General features: G+C 36.4%; 5 protein-coding genes across 5 annotated transcripts; 3 read left to right on the top strand and 2 right to left on the bottom strand. All coding sequences in view use genetic code 12, as the record gives it.

The window, feature by feature from the left end:
• Positions 1–456: 456 nt before the first annotated feature.
• RDH2 (uncharacterized protein) lies at positions 457–2,355 on the bottom strand (the record flags this gene model as incomplete). The annotated part of the gene is made up of 1 exon (XM_007376114.1): positions 457–2,355. One exon carries the CDS (start codon positions 1,510–1,512, stop codon positions 511–513), a length of 1,002 nt encoding a protein of 333 aa, XP_007376176.1.
• A 198-nt stretch (positions 2,356–2,553) lies between these two features.
• MSS4 (1-phosphatidylinositol-4-phosphate 5-kinase) lies at positions 2,554–5,361 on the top strand (the record flags this gene model as incomplete). Its single annotated transcript, XM_007376115.1, has 1 exon — positions 2,554–5,361. One exon carries the CDS (start codon positions 3,467–3,469, stop codon positions 4,382–4,384), a length of 918 nt encoding a protein of 305 aa, XP_007376177.1.
• Positions 5,362–9,415: 4,054 nt separating this feature from the next.
• WOR2 (Zn(II)2Cys6 transcription factor WOR2) lies at positions 9,416–11,177 on the top strand (the record flags this gene model as incomplete). Its single annotated transcript, XM_007376116.1, has 1 exon — positions 9,416–11,177. The coding sequence occupies one exon, from the start codon at positions 9,485–9,487 to the stop codon at positions 10,820–10,822; it is 1,338 nt and encodes a 445-aa protein (XP_007376178.1).
• A 342-nt stretch (positions 11,178–11,519) lies between these two features.
• Positions 11,520–13,422, top strand: RHB1 (putative GTPase; the record flags this gene model as incomplete). Its single annotated transcript, XM_007376117.1, has 1 exon — positions 11,520–13,422. One exon carries the CDS (start codon positions 12,807–12,809, stop codon positions 13,296–13,298), a length of 492 nt encoding a protein of 163 aa, XP_007376179.1.
• A 20-nt stretch (positions 13,423–13,442) lies between these two features.
• On the bottom strand, positions 13,443–14,921 carry MCA1 (Ca(2+)-dependent cysteine protease; the record flags this gene model as incomplete). Its single annotated transcript, XM_007376118.1, has 3 exons — positions 13,443–14,419; positions 14,528–14,614; positions 14,765–14,921. The coding sequence occupies 3 exons, from the start codon at positions 14,919–14,921 to the stop codon at positions 13,443–13,445; spliced, it is 1,221 nt and encodes a 406-aa protein (XP_007376180.1).
• Between the last annotated feature and the right edge of the window lie 442 nt (positions 14,922–15,363).

The following is a 15,363-nucleotide window of genomic DNA, read 5'->3' on the forward strand; positions in this document are numbered from 1 at the left end:
AAATTATGATAGATGTCTACAATAAGTATCACAAAAGTGGTCATATTTCCTTGTAGTCTTTGCATGGCTGCAAAAAGCGGGTCGGAAAAATAAAGTTAGCTGCAGTAGGTATCCGCTGTCCGACAAAGGGAAAGAGCAAATTGTTCCATATTCTACCTACATGAATGGAACAACGACTTACTTGCTCCAAGTTACTAGCTTCTTACTGATTTCCTGTTCAGGTTTTCTGAGGAGATAATTTAATAGAAAACTTGAAATGTGTGCGAAAGCATATTACTAAAATCAAATTTATTTCCATCTGATTTCCAGGAGCAACAGTTGCAGGGACATATGATTAACCTTAAGAATAAATGAAGCCTATATTATAATTTAGTATGTATCAAGGTTTGGTAATTATGCTGACTAAGCTGGATATTAATAGTAGGAATATTATAGAACTGAACACGCGATGGAATCACACTAAGAAATTGTTTATTAAAAAAAAAGATTACCATAAATATCTATAAAATCTTACATATAAGGATCAGTAGCCTCATCAAGGAAATTCCAGACTTTATCACAAGCATCATCTTGAAGAAGATCATCTCTTGCTTGACTTGGGATCCCAAAAGAAATACTATAAGAACCGTCTTTGACATCTGGAGAAAAAGCAGCAAACAACTCAGTATATGCACCCATTCTTCTTGGGTGCAATAACCAATTGGCAAGAAACTTTTCAAACGAGGAAACATGTCTTTGTAAATCAGTATTCAAATAACCAGGACATAAAGATGAACTTATTATTTGAGAGCCAGTATTATGTTTACGAGTCCATGTTTTAGCTTGCATAATATTACCAGCCTTACTTTGACCATACACCATCATCTCGTCTGTTTTAGAAATTTTAATTTTCTCAAAATTGAGATCGTCCCAATGGAACCCTCCTAATGGAGCTGATTGATGAGCAGAAGAAGCAACCCATACAATACGAGATACACCAGGAGCATTCTTTTTGGAAGTTTCAATAAAGATAGGATCCAAGAGACGTTGGAGTAAGTGTGGACCAATGGTATTTGTGCCTAGTTGTAACTCATAACCTTGCTTAGATTTTGAACCAACAGGTGGAGTCATCACACCAGCATTATGAATGATGAGATCTAATCTCGATTCTTGAGACAAAAACTTTTGAACAGCAGGTTTGATTGTTTCTAAATCACTTAAGTCAACCTTGATGAAATGAATTTCCCGGTTGGGGATATTGTATTCTTTGGCGACTTCCAATTGAATCTGTTTGATTGCCTCGAGGGTTTTTTCTTCGCTTCTAGAAAAGATATACAATTTAGCCTTTGTTGAACCAGCCAAGGATTTAACAGTTTCATAACCTACACCGGTATTCCCACCCGTAACTATAACAACTTTTCCTTCAAAGCTAGGGTATTGATCTTCTTTAAAAGTTGGCTTTCCTGGGAAAAAACCATGAAATAATTGTTTCCATTGTTGACAAGTTCTTGCTGGTACTACTGGAGCAGACATTTTGTTTGATGATTAACTTTTTTAGTTGTATGATTGGGATTCATGTTGTAATTGGAAAAGTTAGATCCCTAGAAGGCTTTTATAAGGCTGCAAATTGCGGAACGGACTGAGAAAATTCTTCCGCCATCCGAGGCAACATCTGATAATTTTAAACACACTAACGGAAAAAAAGAAACAAAGAAAAGATAAGCGAGACGTATTTCCGAAACGTGTGTTTTATCCTAATAACCGTCGGAGTTAGCAAAAAACTTAAGCTTTATATCCAAATCTGAGATAGCTGAATGAAAATCAGAAGAAATGTGTGCAATTTATCAGGAATAACCATTAGAGCCAAATAATCTTGAACAAAACGGACAAATTTGATGATTAGGTCATAAGAATGTACGACATTCATTATTTAATTCATTTTACCAAGCAAACCAATCATGTCATTTAGAAGACCAACTTCCAAGCTCCTTTTATAGAAAAATCACATCCGTTAGTGTGACATAATACATACGAAGCTTTAAGCTAGTACTACACCTTGAATGCTACACTCTCCCCACCTAAACTTGTCGCGTGCATTCGAAGAAAGAAGTAGTGTGTACCACAAAACTAAGGAAACCGGCCAAGCAAAATTTGATGTGAATCAAGCCGAATTTGTTGTTTACATAACAACGAGATCTTCATTTAGAGTAGAGGAAAGTTGTCATTTTAACTTAGCTAAGTAATTTCCAAAGTTTTGAGGTACAGCCCCGTGCACTGATTGCAAAAAGGGATGACCAAGGTTCAGAATTATTCCTATACAGTTTAGTCTAACTTTCTATAAATAAACCTAATCACCCCGAATATAGCCTCTGTTGCATATTCTTGTTTTCCATCTCTCTGTTTCAAGCGGCACGAAAATGATAATTCATTCCTATGTCATCGCCACTTTCGTCATTTACCAATTTCCCAACTAGGACAAACTCTGTCGTGCACGAGGATAAAATTGGTAATGCCACAAAAAAAAAACCGAGCCCACATTACTACCAAAATTTAAAAATTACATTTTAGGTGATTATTTGTTTCTATCAATAGAATGTCTACATCCAATATGATGGTATTGAATGGTCAAACAGACATGAAATTCATGAATCAATTTGATCATAAGGATCCATCACCATATTCAGTAATACCCGCTGCCAGGAGAAGCCTAGATTCACCAAGGAGTAACTTTAATAGCATTGCACCAGCTACATCATTGAGAAGCCCGAATGACATCATATCAGACCGTTCAGAGACTCCATTGGAATTTTCCAGGCGACGCACCACTTCATTTCCCATCATATCAACATATATGAAGCTGTCACAGCAAACTATTGTTGCCGCTGAGGTTGAACAACAGAACCAAGAAAAATCACCACAAGAACCAAAACAAGACAATCACACACTAGAAGAACCAACATTGGAAGAGCCAACACATGAGGAACAAGAAAAACAACCATTGCTTGCCACCCCACAGCGCTCAATATCCGGATCGGTTGCTTTATCAAGACATTCAATATCTGGTCATCGTCCCATAATGAAGCGAAACACATATCCTGCATTCAGATCACAACAAGAACTCCCAGTATTAACCAATGATGAATTACAAAGAAGAAGAGATTCAATCTTGATCAAAAGAAACTTAACCAAGAAAAGAATCGAAGATGCCAAGGAAATAGTAATTGGAAACAAGATCAGTGAAGGACACGAAAATTTCGTGATGGCATATAACATGTTGACAGGTATTCGAGTAGCAGTTTCTAGAGTTTCCGGAGTGAGAAAAAAACTTACTGATGATGATTTCAAGGCAGTCAAGAAACTATCATTTGACATATATGGAAGTGAATTAACCCCTAGTTCAAAGTATGATTTCAAATTCAAAGATTATAGTCCAGAAGTATTTCGAGATTTACGTCTGTTATTTGGAGTGGATGCTGCAGACTATTTAATGTCAATAACAGGAAAGTATATTTTATCTCAATTAAGTTCTCCCGGTAAATCTGGTTCATTCTTTTACTATTCTCGGGATTATAGGTTTATCATCAAAACTATCCATCACGCAGAACACAGGCAATTACGAAGAATACTCAAAGATTATCACCTGCATGTCAAAGAAAACCCCAATACATTAGTATCTCAAATTTATGGTCTTCATAGAATTAAAATGCCTCTTGGTAGCGGAAGACGAGTGGTTCATTTTGTTGTCATGAATAATTTATTCCCACCACATAGAGACATCCATTTGAAATATGATTTAAAGGGGTCTACACATGGCAGAATAACCAGAATTAATGCACATGAAACAGATTTATCCAAATACACTCTTAAGGATTTGAATTTCCTTGAACGGCATGAGATGATAAAATTTGGTCCAGCGAAACGTCAGGTATTTTTCAAGCAACTAGAAGCTGACGTGAAATTTCTAAAGAAGGTTAATGTTATGGATTATTCATTACTTATGGGAATTCACTATGTGAACCAAGGTAACAAAAATGGTATAAATCTTTCCATTTTTGATCCAAAATCAGGCGACAAGACAGTATTAATAAATACAAATCCTCGAGATATAGAACGGCAGGATTTACCTACTGATGTGTACCCTGGGAGGTCCAAATATGTATTTTATGGTCATGATGGTGGTATTAGAGCTACGGACGAAGAAAACAAGCCACTTGCTGAAATATACTATATGGGGATCATTGATTGTTTGACGGGATATCGTACCAAGAAGTCATTAGAAACTTTCTTTAGGTCCATGTGGAATTCGCGATCAGTTATATCTGCGGTGCCACCCAGGGAATATGGTGATAGATTTCTTGACTTTATAAAGAAGGGTACTGGCCAAGCTAAAAAGAAACAAAGCTAAAAGCAGATTTAATTGTGGGAGAAAAGGGTCGATAAATTGCAATGAAAACATTGTTGATACATAGTAACTAATGTAATTTGCATGGAATGACTCCTTCACATTCAAAATAATTTCAATTTTTATTATTTATTATACTTCCCACTGGTGGTAAGCTATATAGAAGCATATATATGGGTATTATTAATAAGCATTAGAGGAAACGAATGATTCAAGTACACTGAGCCTGAAATGTAGTTTGCTAGTTATTTGAGAATAAGACAAGGACCTAAAATCTTTAAACCACTTTCCCCCCCATGATGAATTAACTTTCTGGTGAATGTGGAAACAAGTGGATATGTCGCAAAAGTGATTAATTCTTATTTCTAACTTGGATTTACAAGAAAAAGGTCAATCCCCATTCTATTGCAATACTTTCCAAAGTACTTGGCATGAGGGAATTCCATGGGGGTAACTATAACCGGTTTTGAGCAACTTCACAATTCCGCTCCATTCCTTCTTTTGGATGTCATTTTCTGCATGAATTATGTCTATAAGTCCATATCTATTTCTAGAAATGACCCCCCCCTGAAATTGTAGATGAAAGTGGAGTCAAGTATAGCCGAGACCCAAGCCGGTTTCTTTCTGGTGTCAAGCGATTTAGTCAAAAGGGGGGTTAGGATAAACTTTGAAATTCTTGTACCACGGAGAACTTAGTCGCAACTCCCTTGTGGGGTACATATCATATAAATAAATCTGCCGAGGAGAACACTTAATTTCATCTTAAAACATGCAGGGTCCTGCGGAAGAGATGGTAAGATTCTTATCTGATCGTTAATAAATTATAACCGACTATTTCATAACACAATGCATAAGCTTGCATCCTATCGAATGACATAATGCACCTGTTATTTTGTCCTCAAAAGTAAGGAATGATTGCATCCGCGGAATCGTATGACATTATAGATTGGCGGTTTTGCAGAGTTAAAGAATACCCGAGATCACCGTTTCATTTACTTTTGCGTTATTACGTTGCTACAGTTATAACCTTAAAGGTGAAGCCGTGTAGGTTCCTGGTAAAAATAGCTTATTTTACTTTTCTTGGGTCTAGATTTCAGGTTATTTTTGTGCAAGCATTATTTTTTTCTGGAACCAGGTATCCGACGGTATTAGCTACAGCAACCATTTCAGATAATAAAAAAATTTAAGCCACTAAAGAAAACCGAGATCGAAACTAATAGGCTAATAATCGAGTTTCAGTTCTTTTTTAGTTGTCCCTTGTTTCTCTTAAATTAGCTTGCTTTTTATTATTCTCAAATTTCATTTACTAATAGAAATAGGGTAACAATATTGCATATTTTGCAGATATGAACTGAATTTGCGGAAATGCAAAAAAAAAAAAGAAATGCAAGAAATATTATTTCATCATTGGTTTTGAATTTTGGTCATTATTTTTTTCCTTTGTATTTTCCGGCTCCACACGGTGATCCAGGTATGCATATGCCTCAATGCACAGGCGGATATCTCGCGTCTGCATCGAAATTTAGATTTATGCCAGATACGAGAGTCCATGCCGGAATATGTCCGTTCTGAAATGCCACAGTAAAAATAAAATGTATACGGCACAATTTAGGCAAAGCAATTTCGTCGAAGTATCGTCTGTAAACCTTATATTGACAATAGAGGGAATACAGATAAACCAAAGGGCAGGATTGCGTAAAATGTTTAGTAGCAAAGTTGCTATCGCCTTATGGCTTTCACATTGTTGTGATTCAATAATAATACATTAATTATTATTCGTAAATTAGTATAAACCCTCCACCGTGGGTAATCTTGTACCACGAGAACAATCTTTATTTTATTTCTCGTTGTAACGAAGGCTTGCAAAATATCTGGCGTGACTCACTACTTCTAGTCGGGGATTAGATACAAAACAAAATAGAAATTGGCAATTTTGATTGTTGTCGAATTTGCACAAGTGGAAACCTTTGATCTCATGGTCAATTGTTATTGTTGAGAAAACAATATGATTGACACAATGAGGTGTTTGGCTAAGATTTTGTGACATTAAATTTAAATTAATTAACCAGTTTCACATTTTCGCCTATAAGATTGTTAATTTGTATTAATAGAATTTTGTTTAAAAATTAATTTTCGATTTCAACTGGAATCGACCTTCATACAAGAGAGCAACACAAAAAAATATGCAAGGAATAATGGACGTCTGCTTTTTTTTTCCCTTGTTTTTGGGTTGCGTGTTGAGTTCGGTGTTTTGGGGGTATTTTTTTGTTCACACCACCAGCCTGCGGGCGAATGTGTGGCTAATTAGAAATAGAAGAAAAAAAATTTTCTTCATAATCGGTTGATAGATAAGCATACGGAAATGTCAGGCCTAGAGTGGCAAGTTATCCGTGATATAAACCTTGGCATACCTATTTCAAAACTGGTGCCATTATTCTGAGCAGATTTTTTTTCACAGTAAATTTTGGTCCCCCCTTTTTTTTTGAAAAAAAAGAGATCCTCGTTTAGAGACTAAAACAGATTTATCCAGAAAAAAAAATTGACTGAAAAAATTTTGATAGAAAATAATCTGTCATCAGCCAAGTTCGCAAGGATTTCTAGTATTATATAAGCATATATTTTTTTTGGAGATGAAGATCGCAAACAATAGGGTAATCCCTTTTTAATTTCTTGTAAAAAAATAAAATGATGGGAATCAATTACATAAAAAAATACTAATCAGCAAGGTATGATATTATTTATGTGAATTTTTTTTTTACAATTTCTTTTGCTTCGAATTTTGCATGATCACCACCACCTTAAGGCGAAATAGGCTAGTTTAGTTCAGTCGAATGCGCGGGGGTAACCCCCCCGTATAAGGCCACTAAAATCACCTACATAAACATTACAATAGAACCGGATTTATCACCCTTCTAGCCCTATTGTGGTAATTTTGTTTTCAGTAACGCGGTTGCGTTGGCAATCCTCTAATAATAACTAAACAACAAAATTAATCTCGCCCCCTGTCAGTAAACAAGTGTCGCAAAACAAAAAAAAAATTAGATTGTCAGAAACGAAATTGAAGCCTAATCGCTAACTATTAAAAATTATCTCGTATAGGGGATGTTGAAATGTGTGTGTGACATTGGTTTGCTATTAGTCTAGGGGGCTAGTGAGTGGTCTCCTCCCCCTCCAATTTCTTTTTTATTTTTAGTCTCCTGGATATAGATGATTATTTTTTTTTGGTAAAAGCAGCTTTGGGGACAGAAGAATTTTTTAACCGCCCTTCTGCGTAGTTATAGTGATTATATCTTAGAAAAAGACAACGATAACAACGCACGCATTCACCTACAATATTAATGACAGAATGTCACTTGAGTGCACAAAGAGCACATTTAATTGAGCCCCTTTTACCGTGAAGGTTACACACCCCCCCAACAAATGCAACATTGATGCAACAATCAAACAGTCATTTGTTCTCCTCCAGCTTTGAGTAAATGACTTCTCCTCTAATTAAAAATAAATTATACTGAAAATAAATATTTCAAAAAGGGTACAGTTTCCGAATTGGGGGTTAAGAAAGAAAAGACTGATTAATGATTAGTCACATTTACCCGAAACCTTAATAACCAGTCATGATCATTTCAACATCCAAAACGGAAACCTTATCTCTGGACCTTATATTATGTAGTATCTACAATTGATTCAGCAAACATAGGGATCAATAAGAATTCACGCAGAAACGATCAGGTCATTTCTTAACAATATATTGTGTGTTCATTCATGTCAATTGTTTAGACTGATTTTGAAACAATTCACTTTCTTTTGTGCGCATTTTCTATGCCGGGATTCATATAAATAAGATTTATGCATAACGGGTCTTTTTACTAAGCGTGTTTCTTCATCAAATTAAACTTTATCAGGCTAAAAAGCTTAAATTGATTAAGTTTTTTTGTTGTAACGGAATTAGGAACATATATCTATTATAGCTTCTTCCATGGCTAAAGAATCCTGGCTAGTTCGGAACGGGATAACTTTTGCTATTGTTTTTTTTTGTGGTCCTCACGAATGTGCATTTACGGTGGCTTGGCCGAGATTGAAATCCAAAGGCGTGTTCCCGTAATCGATTTTTTTAGGAAGAGGTGGCGAGGGAGACGCAATTTTAATAATAATTTAAACTAGGGGATCGTGCCAAGGAAGATTTCGCAAAAACGGAAAAAAAAGCGAATGACAACCATGCATGAATTCTAAATTATCTATAGTTTATATCTGTCATACAAGTGAGCAAGCGAACTAAATCACTACTGCGTGTTAACCTAATTGAGTTTAAAGTGTGCGTAACCCCGACTTTTCCCTTTTTTTTTTTAAACAAGTCTGTGTAGCGGGTATTTCTTTTTCGTTCGCTTTTCGTTCGCTTTAGAGATTTCGGTTGCGCCGAACATCTCCAAACTAATCTTGCAGGTTTGCACAGATTTGAATTGTTTGAGCGCATCTTGATAGGTTGACATAAACTGCAGCGTGATCCCTACCACAAAGAGGAAATCAAAACAACAACAACAATAACAGGACCCAACTAACAACCGCACAAACATGGGTCTTGTATAGCCTTTACTATGTAATTATAATTACGGTTGTTGCCACGAGCAACAAATATTCCATTGTTCTGTGATCACTTTTTTTGAAAGCCCCATTTTCTTTTTTTTTTCTCTTTCTAACACATGAAATTGTGAATTGGTTAGCAAGTACGGACATTAGACAAAAAAAATAAGAGCCATGGTGTTGAAAAAGGATTTTATTTTGTATTTTGTAAAAAAAAAAAACAAAAATATTTTTTAGGAACTCAATTAATTTATTTTTTAAATCTTAATTTTCAAACCAATATTTTTTTTTTAGTTCATGAGAGTTGATTTTTTTTTTATTTTTATTTTTTATTATTTTTATTATTTTTTATTTTTTTTCGGTACCAGTTCAATTTTTGCTTAAACATAGAGTTAAATAATATAAATGAATCCTCAATTTTCCAAACTCTTTTTTTTCTTCTTTACGCCAAAAAGTAGAACATTATCTGCATATACAGCATATTTAACTTTCCCTCATCATCATTACCATCCACATCCCTAAGCAATGACACAGTTACCATCGGTGTCGGAATTAATGACATCAACCAAAGTTCCTTCACCAGAAACCACCCCAGCCCAATCCAACCACCTTCCGGCAATAGCAACAACAAATATTGATCCGGTCAATGTTTCCCCAATATCGCCTGTCCGGAAAATAACGCCGCGATCGTCGGCATCCAGTTTTTCAAATTATACATCCAGTCTACCGCCTCCAGTTCGTCGACTCACTGAATCATCAATATATAGCAGCAGTGGGAATAATAGTAGCTCCAGCAACAACAACAACAACAATAATAATAATGGCGGCAATGGAGGTGCAGTAGGTGGTGCCGGTTCATCATCTATTGTCATGGGTCAGTCAAGTTCTAGCGAAAGTTCCACTCAGGGTACGCGTTCAAGTTTTCTGACTTTGCAACCACCACCACAAATCATTCCAGGAACTACTGCTTCGTCTTATCCTCCACCTCATAGACCTATAAATAATGGTTATAATAATACCAGTCCCTTAAGCCAACAACCTCCACCCATGCCTATGCCTCCATTACAACAAGGTGGTCCAAGTCCCAATGGAAGTTTACCACCACCACCTCAACTGCATTTACTTCCACCAGGAGTAGTGGCTCAACCTGCATATCCTCATTATTACTATTATCCCCCTCCCCCTCAAATGGGACCTCCACCTCCGCAAGGGTTGGAACATTATTATTCCATGGCTCCAGGTCAAGGACAACTACCACCTCAGATTTCACCACCTCCACCAGGGGCAGCTTATATGGGCCAACCAGGTGGACCACAAGGAGGCCCACTTCCACCACAAATGTCACCACCACCACCACACTTGACTACCGGATATTATGTCTCTCCACCAGGTTACATTCCTCAGTCACTTCTTCCTCCCCATGTTGCCGCGCAATATGAGGAAAACAACGCTCTTATGAACAAGAGAAGAATCATTAAGCGTCGTACTCGTACTGGATGCTTGACCTGTCGTAAGCGAAGAATTAAGTGTGATGAACGTAAACCTACTTGTTTCAATTGCGAAAGAAGTAAGAAGTTATGTTTAGGTTATGAGAATTTGCATAATTTGCAACCAAGAAGACGTAACCGTGATACAAGTTTAGATCTTAGTGATCATGACAACAAGCCTGATAATGAGATGGTTGACGAAGATGAAGCAAATAGACGTACTACAAAAGCAGTTAGCACTTCATCAATCCCAACACCCGATGGAAGGTTGAGCGATAGAGGATCAGCTGAGTCCAATGGGGTTACATTACCGCCACCTATACCAAGTTATTATCGGCGCGAGAGTAAAGTATCAGTCCATGACTTGATCAAGTAGCATATAAAGTGTATTATTACCAATGTATCAATATGTACCTTTTTCTTTTAGAGACAAATCGTACGAGTAAAATTGTAGACCTGAATTAGTTGAAAATTTACACGATAATTTCACTGTCATAGGTTCCAATTTCACCTGGAAGCCATTGACCGAGTCGAAAGAATGTATTTGGGTTGCAATTGTAATGTTGTCCTGCAGCTCAAATAGCGCAACTCACCTCGGTAGATCGACCTGTGGCACGATGCAAGTAATATTGGTGACGTTCTCAGCCCAGAAAAAAAGAAAAAATCGCGGCAATCGCAGCGGGTGCCGGCCTAAATGCATGTGCGGAAATCAATTACCACATAGTTTAACCAAAACAAAGAACCGTAGTTCCAGTTTTACATGCAAGAAATCTGAGATTTACATGACTAAATAATTGATTTAGTCTTTCGATTAGTGGCGTTGAATTTTGTTTTATTGCTTTAAAGTGTATCTCACACTTATTGAAAAGCAAGCATATACGGGGAGCAAATATTCTAGGCGATAAGCACCAACAACATGCATTAAACGAAAAAAAGAAACTTTCAATTGAGGTAATGTGGATGCGAAGACAATGGTGTAATCTTATGCACAGATAAAAAGCTTATTTGGACAAAGATTTCTTTGTGCTATTGTCCTTTTGGAACAAGACAGATTGCCTAGCCCCCCCCCAATAAAACAAGGCGGGGGGGAGGGAGAATTCTCCTTTACTAAATTGGGGGATTTTCTCATTTTCCAACCGTGATGTTATTTTTAGCACACGGCATTAAGTATCGAACAAATAAAATCTCGTTCCTAATAAAAGTTATTATTTTGAAAATGTGTATTTCCGGCTATTGTTTATGCGAAAGATCTCAGGAACTTGTCAATTACTTTGTTCCGTTGAATTAGCAGAAATAATATGTGTAGTCCTGCCAATAATGGAAGAATAGTGGAAATGTAATTAACTTTTGACGCATAGTAATCCCATTCATGCAATGCAAGAGAACCTTCACAAAGCTTTGACTATATGTGAAATGCTTCCATGAAATGTTTGATTTTATCCTCCTGCCATTTGCTTGCTCCTTTTCAACTTCTCCCTGTAGAGAAAATACTATTGGTGGGGTACAATATATATGGCTGTTTACCTCGCCCACACCCAATTGCACAATTTTGTCCAGATAAAATTCCACTGTTGAAGAATGGATGTAAAAATGATAATAATTGAAAAGTTTTAGATAAGGAAATAAAATCGCCTTGCAGGAATAATGTATGACTTACAAATGTTGCATACATAACGGTTTAATATAATACTTCTAGCATTATAAACCTATTGGATATACTACGTATGTAGTTCCTAATCATACTATTTCAGTTATATATGGCTCTCCCATAGTTTGCTAAGAGCAGAGCAATCACGGAGGAATATCTCCGTGAGCAATATCTTTTTTTTTAGTGGGTAAATTTTTTCTAATCTGGTGCAATTCTCCCATATTTTTTTTTGTTTGTTTCTTTTAGTTTGTTTGTTTGGCCAACTGTTGAGATTTCTTTTTTTTTTTTTTCTGTTGCGCTGTTAAGGTTTTCCCAATTGTACTCTATCAGCATCATCACCTTTTCCGTTACCTTAGGTCAATAGACAACCAATAAATACGACGTAATATTTGTCCCGTATTCAAGTAATACTCAACTTTTGCACTTGTATACTTCAATAGCTACTTGTCATACACCTTTTTTTTGTACATATACTACCTGTCATTTACAACTATTCCCATATCAAACCCACAACCATTCGCTCCAACCAGCACCTAACAACAGACCAATACTTCAAACATCTTTTTTCAACCATCTAGTTAATAGTCAATATCGCATATTGTTGACTTCACCCATTCATTTAATATATTTTATTTTATTTTTTTTTGCATAGATGTCGGTAAGAGCCCGTAAGATAGCTGTCGTTGGATCCCGTTCAGTGGGAAAGTCATCCATGACTGTTCGATTCGTGGAGGACCATTTCGTGGAATCATACTACCCTACTATTGAGAATCAGTTTAGTAAAAATATCAAATACAATAATCAAGATTATGCCATTGAAATCTTGGACACTGCGGGACAGGACGAATTTAGTATTATGAATGAAAAACATCTTGTGGGAATACATGGATATTTGTTAGTATATTCCGTTACTTCCAGACAGTCATTTGAGCTTATTGAGTTTATAAGGGATAAAATTTTGAATTCGATTGGTAATGAGGATTTACCTATGATTTTAGTGGGAAATAAATGCGATTTGAACTTACAAAGACAAGTGGATACAAAAGAAGGACAACAGTTGGCTCATAAATTCAAATGTAAGTTTGTTGAAACTTCAGTCAAAGATAATGTCAATGTAAATATTGCATTCGAAGGGTTGATTGATGATATTGAAAGGATACAGAATCCAATAATCAAGAAGAATGATAAATGTATAATAATGTGAACCGAAAGAAGAAGGATTTCGAGGCATTACAGAACTAACCTCTATTTAATAGAATATAATCTGGGTTGAAAAAGTTATTTTTTTTTTAGCCACATAATACCTTAATATATAACTACTAACAAGTTCTTTTTTTTTTTTTACATCTTAAATTATAAATTGTAGGTTAGTATCAATTGGATGTGAAGAAGACAATTGGGGTTTTTGACTATACTTTGACAGTAAGATCAGTCTCATATTTTGCAATAAAGACAAATAGGATTGTTCAGGTTCCTTTTTCATGACACTTATAAAGGCGTAACTCATGGCTCCAGTAGATTGACCACCTTCCTTAGCATCAGCACTAGTTTGATCGTCTTTACAACCACTCATAGTAATAACATCAGCAGGTGAAGTCTTTGTCTTTTTAGTTTTTTCATTAGCTTCACTGGCACGATCCTTATTCATAAAGCTCTTGGCAACACCCATAATCCCCAGTATAACAGCCTTACTATCACCTTGGGTATAAGCCTTTACAGTTTCCAATAATCCTTCACCAGCCTCTTGTAATAAATTAGGTTCTTTAATAACACCTTTTGTCAGATACATATAAGGCAAATCCAAAACCGAACCCGAATGACAACTATCGAAAAGAGCAGTTAAACGGGTTCCCTTGGGTAATGGATTAACCAACAATTGATGTAAAGTATCATCGTCAATGAACCCAGCTTTTTCAAAATCCAAGGGATAAATCACTTCATCATAGCCATCTGCTTCATCGTGATCTTTATCCTCAGTTTGTCCTCCATGACCACTATAGTGAAAGAACAAAGAATCATTAGGTTGGGCATTTTTAACAAGCCATTGAATTGCATCAATGATATTCTGTCTAGTAGGAATAGCTCTAACTGACTTGCTATCATCAGTAAGCATAACCATATCGTCCTTTTTGAAACCTTGGGTAAGAAGAAATTCTTGGACATTGTGACAATCATTGATACAGCCATTAAGTTGTTGCTTAGTGCCAAGATAGTTTATTCCAATAAATAAAGCCTTCTTTTTACCATTACATTGGGAATACTGATATTGATAATCACCAACTCCAAATGATTGAGAACTGGCCGAGGGACGTGAATAACGACGGCCTCCTCCGGATGTTGGAGCATCATCACGTCTTCCTGAAGAAGGTGGTTGAGCAGGTCTGGAGTAGCCACTACTTCCTCCTTGTTGACGTCCACTTGAAGGAGGAGGACCGTCTGGTCTGGAATAGTTTCCTGCTCCACTCTCCTGTCCACCATAACCTTCTTGTCTGCCATGACTTTTTTGTCTACCATAACCTTCTTGTCTACCATAACCTTCTTGTCTTCCATAACCGCCATGACTATGTTCTTGATGACCACCACCATAACCCTCTTGTTTACCTTGTTGTCTTCCAAAACCTCCTTGAAGTTCTTCTCTTCCATAATCTTCTTGGTGGCGACCACCATAACCCTCTTGTCTACCATAACTTTCTTGTCTGCCATAGCTACCATGGCCAGCTTCTACTCTTCCATAGCCTTGTTGGTTGTCACGTTCATAACGCTCATCATATCCATGATCTCTTGCATCACGTCCTTGATTCAGACGATTGGATTGCCCAGGAAACATATCTTGTTGTAAAATAAAACAAATCACATTTGAAAAACTTGTGAAATTCCTAATTTAAACAATGAAAAAGGGGGTTTCGAATACGCGACACTTTCTCGCTTGGCAAAAGGGGGAGTCAAACCTTCGATCTCAATGCGGCTAGTTTCCAACTTGGGCATAGGTTACGTCATATTATTTTTTTTTCTGGCATTGTTCGTAACAAAGGTTGCAACCAGAACTCTTGAGAATATAGTACATTATTATTTAGACGTAGTTCATGTAATGACTGTTACTCCTCAAGCAATATCGGAATCTTCCATTTGATGATGCTCACAATATTCTTTAAACAGAGTCTATCCGGCACTAAAGTCTAGGACCAATGCCAGCTCAGTTTACTAATGAATAATTTAAGTAATCCAGCGTTGTTTCATGATAACTAACAACCGGAAACTCAAACAGGCTA

This window comes from Spathaspora passalidarum, assembly GCF_000223485.1.
Source record: "Spathaspora passalidarum NRRL Y-27907 unplaced genomic scaffold SPAPAscaffold_5, whole genome shotgun sequence".
Classification (NCBI taxonomy): Eukaryota; Fungi; Ascomycota; class Pichiomycetes; order Serinales; family Debaryomycetaceae; genus Spathaspora; species Spathaspora passalidarum.